A 7804-nucleotide genomic window follows, 5' to 3' on the forward strand; every position below is an offset into this window, starting at 1 on the left:
GGGGGAACCGGCCCAGCCCCTCTCCTCCCAGGCTCCAGTCTCCAGGCACAGACACAGCTGGCAGAACCTCCGGAGGGACGGATATGCAAAGCAGCCAGACCAGAGCCACGGGTGACGGCTGCCCTGGGCTCCCAAAGTGCCCAGCTGGGAGCGCCAGGCTGCTCGGCCGCCCACCTCAGCCACCCACATCTGCTGCCTGGGCCTTGCCGTGCCTGCACACACACACACACACACACACACACACACGCCCACGGCCTAGAACCCAGGGAGGGCTGTCTGTTCGGCCTGGCCCCGGGACCCAGGGTCAAGGAAGCTTTCCAACCCACTCCAGGAAAACAACAACAGCACAGAAGAGGCCGCCTGGGACGGGGCGCCATGGCTTTGACAGGCAGGAGCGTTATATAATTAACTGCCCCCCACGCCTCCTCCCCTCGGAGGAATAACGAACCCTGCCTCTCAGTTGCATAAGCCAAAATAATAATTACTCTCCAGCCCTCTGACACTCCTGGTTGTGGCCAGGGAGCAGGTGTTTAGCACAAGCTTCAGGAGCCTCAGAGAACAAGCAGGGGACCACACGTACGTTTGTGACTCCAGGGCCCAGCAGAAGCACACAAGTCCCCTCCGGCCCCCACTCCTTTCCCAGGCATTCAAGCCTGAAAAATTAGCCAACCGCCAAGAGGGAGCCACTCATCAGGATAAGCTCCCAGATGGGGGAGGGGGCCTCTGGGGAGCAGGCTTGCTTGGGGTCTGGCTTCCAGGAACAGAAATGCCCCACACCTCTCAGATGCCCTGAGGAGTGGACACTGGAGTGTCTGGGACAGGGAGTGGGGGCAGCCAGGGCTCCCTGCACAGAAACCATCTTGGAGCCGCGGAGGGCGGGCAGCACGCTGGCTTCCGGCGCCGGCTCAGCCGGGAATGTGGCGGCATCTTAGAATGAAGGCACAGAGCATCCCTAAACTAATGGTGAAAATGATTCAGCCACTGAAAGGCGAGATTCCTGGGCTCGCGCTAAACAGATGGGCCTCCCTCCCTCCCTCCCGCCAGCAGCCTGCTCCAACAGCGCTGGCCCCGCGTCCAACCACCTAGAAGTTTATTGCCTTGTTGTGATGGTTTGGGTTCGCGTCCCCCGCCTCTAGCTCTCCCAGCCGCTCTCTTTCCATTGGCTTGGGTTGATCAGGACTAAGGGAGGCCCGGAGGCACCGCAGGAAAAACGAGCAGCAGAGCAGGGGCCTGACTCCCAGAGGCCGACACCCAGGGAGCTGGGCCAGCAACGCGAGGGGGCCCTCTCCCAGCCCCCCTGCGCCCTTGCCGGGTCCCGGAGGAGGCCGCGGGCCCAGCCTGGTCTTTCTGGCCTGGTCTTGGACGATGCACTAACACCCGGCTCAGCTCCGAGGCTCCCGGGCCTGGCACTGCTCCCAGAAAGCCCCCAACACCCTTCCGCTGGCACAGGGGCGCTGTCCCCCACCAGGCAGTGAGGCAACCTGTAGCCAAGGCCGCTGTGGCCTCCAGGGAGCCCCAGGAAATGCCCCAGGTGCCCACGGCCCTCTGGAGGGAGAAGCTCGACTTCCCCAGAGATAAAACAGAAGAAGCAAGAGAAGAAGGTCCCTCCTCCGCCAGCCCCCGCGCGCCGGGCGCACCTACCTCCATCGGAGTAGGTCTCCGTGCCGTAGCCGTCCTGCAGCCCGTTGCTCCAGGTCCCTTCGTACTTGGCCCCGTTGCCCGTGCACTCCCGCACCCCGTAGCGCCCCTTAAATCCGTGCGTCCACTCGCCCTTGTACACCCACTTCCCCTTGCTCTCCAGGCCGATGCCGTGGCGCTTGCCCTGCGCCCAAGTGCCCTGGTACGTGTTGCCGCTGGGCCAGGTGTAGACGCCCAGTACCTCGAAGCCGTGGCTCCACGAGCCGGTGTATTCGCCTTGGCCCTTGGGGCCGGTGCAGACGCCATGGCCGTGCGCCTTGCCGTCCTCCCAGCCTCCACAGTAGGACCCTCCATCGTCAAAATTAAACCTGCCCCCACTGGACATGCATGTAACTCGGTTTGCAAATCCCGCAAACGGTGAAAAAAAAAAAAGGCGATCAACAAACCAGAGTCTTGGTTGGCTGGCTGGCTGGTTTTGTTTTGCTTTTTTTTTTTTTAAGGAAGAATGGAGAAAGCAAAAAACACAGCGAGCAGATCCCGGGCGGCGGACGGCCGCGGCGTCGGCTTCGGAGGAATTCAAGTCAATTGGGGGCGATTATTCATTTTCGAGCTGCGCCGCGGAGCCTGACCAGCGTCTCGCGCTCCCGCTGGAGACAGGACCGGAGGGGAGGAGGGCGGGGGAGGGGAGGGGAGGGGGAGGGAGGGGGCAGGAGCAGGAGCGGCTGGTGCGAACGGCTCCACCTCAGCGGCAAGTGCCCCTCGGAGGCGAGCCCGCCGGGCTGGCCGCGCAGGCCAGGCGGGGACGGCGGCGCTCAGGCCCGGGGCGCAGTCCCCCACCTGCGGCTGCCGCGCTGCGGGCGCCCGAGAGCGGCGGCGGGGCCCGCGGGCGGCGGCGGCACGGGCGGCGGCGCGGGCGGCTGCACCATATTGGGGGCCGCGGGCCGGGCCGGGCCGGGCGGCGGCGGCAGCAGCAATGCGGCGGGTCGGGCGGCGGCGGCGGCGGCGGCGGCGTGCGCTCTGGGCCCGGCTCGCGCGCTCGGGCCGGCGCGGCGCGCGCCCGCACCCCGCGCCCCGCCCGCCCGCGCGCCCCCGCACCCCTCCGCCCGCGCGCCCCCACCCGGCCCCTCGCCCCCGGCGCGCCCGCGGCCTGGAGAGGGGAGCTGGCCCGCCTGACTGAGGGCGCGTGGCGCAGGCGGGGACCCGGGGAGCCCCGCCCGCTCGGCGTCACCTCTAGCTCCGATCGGCCTGGAATAGGGGTCCAGCCGCGGAGCCCCAGACGCCCCCCCGCCGTGTTTCCCAGGACTTGGGTTTAAAGGGACAGGAACTGCGTAACGGGAAGGCGCCCAGCACCCAGGGCGCTCTCGCCCCCTCCCGGGATCCGCGAGGTGAAGCTGGGAGCCGTAGGCCTTGGGCGGGCCGGGGGCGCCCCGCGCGTTTCGGCTAGCCCACCGCGCTCCTCGCCCCTCGCGCCCCGCTCCTGTCTGGGACGCCTGGCCCTGACTTGACTGGAGAGGCTCTCGGCGGACCACAGGTGGTTTTCTCTATGACAAATGATTCTTCCTTTTTCCTTACAGGCGATTTGGGTCCACATGTAGGGGAAGGGTGATGCTCGCCTTAGAAAACTGGTATTTGGCCACTGGACCCTCCCCATAAATTAAGAGAAAGTCCAGCTATGCACAAATCTTGAAGTAAAGACACCCAAATTCCATTCCTCCCCTGCGCCCCGGCCAACAGGTAGCCCCCCTCCATCCTGTGAGCCGTTGCACTTTAGGGGAACAAAGTGGAATCGCCTCTCAGGCGTAATTAGGTCTCTCTCCACACACACTCCCACCCCCCATCCCCAAGAGATGGTGTCTGATTCCTGGATCCGGGTATCCTGGGACCAATTTGAAATGCATTTCCTGGACCATAAATCCGCAGGCAGGAGCCCGAGTTCCCAGCTCTCCGGAACGGAACGTGTTGGGCAAATGGCAGTAGTCAAGTGCTCCGCGGCGAGATTGCACAGGGTCGCGGCTGGTTGCAGTAGGGGGTGGGGGGTGGGGGGTACTCAGCGGAGCAGGCCTTGCAGCCGAGGTTTAGACAGGCCAGGAGAGCTGCACTTCCGGGGGGAGCGTGAGGGGACGGGGTTACACCTCCTGCCAACAATGTTCCCACCTTTGGCTCTCAAGAGAAAACCAGCCCTCCTCCTTCTCCTAGAATTCAAGTCCAGTTTCTTGACTCCCCGGGAGCACCAAAGCCCCCTCTCTGAAGGGCCACCTGCCTGCAGGGCTGTACCCTCTTCACCAACCCCCAGGAGAGGGACAATTAGGGAGTTTTCAGTTTTGCTTTGTGACTTGCAGTTACTGGGATTCAGTGCACCTCTAGGTGGCACCTCCCTGTGCCCTCTGGGAGGGTTTCCTACATGCCCAGGGGTGGAGTTCTTGGGCCCAGCCTATCTTAGACTTAATGGAAGTAGCCAAACGGCCCTCCAGAACACCTGGAGCAATTTCCTTTTCAGCTCGCAGTACCCTGGGTTTCTGGTTCTCTGCTTCCTGGCTGAAACTCAATGTTATCAGGCTTAGGTCTGTGTTTATTGTATTTTGTCTCTCTAATTGGATATGAAATAGCATCTCAGGGCTGTTCCGTGTAAATGAAAGATTAAATGTTGTGAAGGGCTACAGACTTTCCTCATAATTCAGATTCAAATCCTGCCTCCAGGCACTGGCAGCTGTGTGGCTCTGGGCAGTCCCTTAAAGTCTCTGAGCTCATTTTTCTCATCTGTAAAATGGGCACAATAACAGTTCCCATCAGAGCACTGTGAGAATTTAGCTGAACTGAGTGCTCAGCGCCTGGTAGGTGCTCAAGATGTGGGACGTGATGTTACTAGAAGCCCAGCCCCCAGCAAAGGTCATGGCTTTCTACATGGGACATCCAACCTTCAGCCTGCTCCCCTTAACACAGCTGACATAAAATTGCCATTTCTCTTGGACACTCTGCACTTTCTTCCATTTTATTTCCAAGCTGTCTTTTGCTGATTCAGCAGCCCTTCCTCACACAAGCAGTGGATTGCAACTGAGATCTCATTGGGAAATGGTGATTGGTTCCAAGTAATTACTGGCCAGCACCTTCTACCTCTGGCTAATGCATACTCTTCCCCAGGCAATTCCAGTACACACCCCCCAGGACCCTTCCCTCCTCTCCAGGTTTGGTCAGATTAGCTCCAGCGGTTTCAGACTCTCTTTCCTGAAATACAGATGTTAGAGGCATTCATTTTGTGCAATTTGGAAATCATTCTCCCATAAAGTAGGGCTTGATTTCATTTTGGAGGAAACACTCTTAAGGTTATAAACGTAGTACCACCCAGCAATTTCAAAACACAGACCGGGGAGAAAAAACAAAAAGCCAGACCCCCATGTGGAATTTCATGACTCTGTGCACCAGGCTCTGGGGTGAACAGCTCACGGTAGTGAACTCAGGGGTGCTCCTCAGGTGACCTGGGCTTACCCACTCAGCTTCCACAAAGGCCAGCTTGGAGGGGACTTCTCTGGTGATCCAGTGGCTAGGACTCCATACTCCCAATGCAGAGGGCCCAGGTTCCATCCCTGGTCAGAGAATTAGATCCCACGTGCTGCAGCTAAAGATCTCCCATACTGCAACTAAGACCCCAAATAAATAAATAATAAATTAAAAAAAAAACACACCAGCTTGGAGCTCGCTCTGTGAAGTGCCTGGCCAAAGGAAAAATAATGACTGAGCAGGATTCCAGCCCAAGCTGTCCAGTTTTCCAGCCTCCATGACTGAGAGCTACCATTTCCCTGCTCGTTCCCTCTTCCTGCGACCAAGAAGTTTTCTGGTTTTGGCTTCAGAAAGGCTTCCCTGTTTCCCTATCTAAAGAATGGCCCCATTTCACCTCCACAGAAGCCTGTGTGTTTCCTTCAGAGAACTGAACTCCAGTCTACAGTTTACAGTTCATCTTCATGAATCATGGCTGACGGTGACTGCAGCCACGAAATTAAGATGTTTGCTCCTTGGAAGAAAAGCTATGACCAACCTAGACAGCATATTAAAAAGCAGAGACATCACTTTGCCAACAAAGGTCTGTGTAGTCAAAGCTATGGTTTTTCCAGTAGTCATGTATGGATGTGAGAGTTGGACCATAAAAAAGGCAGAGTGCCAAAGAATTGATGTTTTAGAACTGTGGTGCTAGAGAAGACTCTTGAGAGTCCCTTGACAGAAAGAAGATCAAACCAGTCTAATCCCTGAGGAAATCAACCCTGAATATTCATTGGAAGGACTGATGCTGAAGCTGAAACTCCAATACATTGGACACCTGATGTGAAGAGTTGACTCATTGGAAAAGATCCTGATGCTGGGAAAGATTGAAGGCAGGAGGAGAAGCAGGTGACAGAGGATGAGGTGGTTGGATGGCATCATCTTCTCAATGGACATAAGTCTGGGCAAACTCTGGGAGATAGTGAAGGACAGGGAAGCCTGGCGTGCTGCAGTCCATGGGGTCACAAAGAGTCGGACATGACTGAGCGACTGAACAGCAACTTCATGAATGTACCTGTGTTTACCCGACACTGTGAGATCTCTGCATCAGGAGCTCCCTTCCTTCCTGCTCTCTTAGAACATAATGCTGATACTTCTCCTGCCAGGGGGTGGGTTGGCTGCTGAGTGTAGCAGAGGGGGCGCAATGTGATTTTGAAGGTTACAGCGTAAATGCAGCTTCTGTTTCATGCTCTTGAGATCCTGGAGAGCTTGGACCCCACTCACTATGATGTCAGGAAGCCCAAGCAACACCAGGAGAGAAACAGGTCCTGAAGCCCTCAGCCCAGCAGGCCTCCTGGCCCACAGCCAGTCCCAGGTGACAGCTCTGTAAGCATACCATTTTGAAAGTGGGTCCACCAGCTCCTGACTAGCCACTCCAGCAAATGCCATGTGGATCAAAGACCCCACCCACAGGGCTTTCTTCACCATGCCTTGTTATAATTCCACATGAATAATATTTCATTATATCTATATGATGATCTATATTTCATCTATCTCACATGGATAAATAATATGGTGTATTTATGTATACATACAAGGAAATATTACTTAGCCATAAAAATGAATGAGATAATGCCATTTGTAGCAACCATGGATGGACCTAGAGATTTTCATATTTCTTTTTTCCTTTTTGAGGTATAAATGACTTACATTATACTAGTTTCAGGTGTATAGCATAATGATTTGATATTTGTATATACTGCAAAATGACCACCATGATAAGTCTAATTAAAATTAACATCCATCACCACACAGAGTTATAGAATTCTTTTTTTCATGATGACAACATTTAATGTTTACACTCTTAGCAGCTTTCAAATATGCAGTCAGTGTCGTTAACTAGAGGCCATGTTGTGCATGACACCCCCTGACTTACTTGTTTTATACGTGGAAGTCTGTACCTTTTGACTTGTTTCACCCACTCCGCCCACCCCCCTCCCCTGCAACCTCCAATCCAATCTGTTCCCTGTATCTGCGAGCTTCTTTCCCCCTTTTTAAAAAAAGATTCCATACATAGTTGCAATGAAATATTTGTCTTTCTCTGTCTGACTTAATTCACTTAGCATAACACCCTCAAGGTCCATCCATGATGTTGCAAATGGCAAGATTTCATTCATTTTTATGGCTGAATAATATTTCATCATATCTCTATCTATTTCACATGAATAAAGAACATGTGAGATATATATATATACATATATACAATGAAATATTACTCAGCCATAAAAAATGAGGTATTGCCATTTGCAGCAATATGGATGGACCTAGAAATTATCATACTGAGTGAAGTCAGTCATACAGAGAAATACAAATATCATATGATATCACTTATATGTGGAATCTTTTATAAAAAGATACAAATGAACTTATTTACAAGACAGAACTAGACCCACAGATATAGAAAACAAACTGATGGTTACCAAGGGGGAAAGGGTAGGGAGGGATAAATTAGGAGGGTGGGATTAATTTATACACATGACTATATGTAAAATAGAAAACCAACAAGGACCTACTGTATAGCACAGGGCACTATACTCAATATTTTATAATTACCTAAAAGAGAAAATAATCTGAAAAGTATATATATATGTTATATATATATTTTTTTCAGATTATTTGTATAATATATATACAC

At 54.2% G+C, this 7804-nt stretch overlaps 1 protein-coding gene across 1 annotated transcript in view; it reads right to left on the minus strand.

The window, feature by feature from the left end:
* Positions 1-2023, minus strand: part of JPH3 (junctophilin 3) — a 73882-nt gene extending 71859 nt beyond the window's left edge. The window contains exon 1 of the mRNA XM_081513348.1: positions 1642-2023. Within this exon, the coding sequence (XP_081369474.1) occupies positions 1642-2023 (382 nt within the window). The remainder of the gene's footprint in view (positions 1-1641) is intronic.
* Between the last annotated feature and the right edge of the window lie 5781 nt (positions 2024-7804).

The sequence above is a fragment of the Giraffa tippelskirchi genome, chromosome 7, assembly GCF_054371585.1.
Source record: "Giraffa tippelskirchi isolate mGirTip1 chromosome 7, T2T-mGirTip1v1.2.pri, whole genome shotgun sequence".
Lineage (NCBI taxonomy): Eukaryota > Metazoa > Chordata > Mammalia > Artiodactyla > Giraffidae > Giraffa > Giraffa tippelskirchi.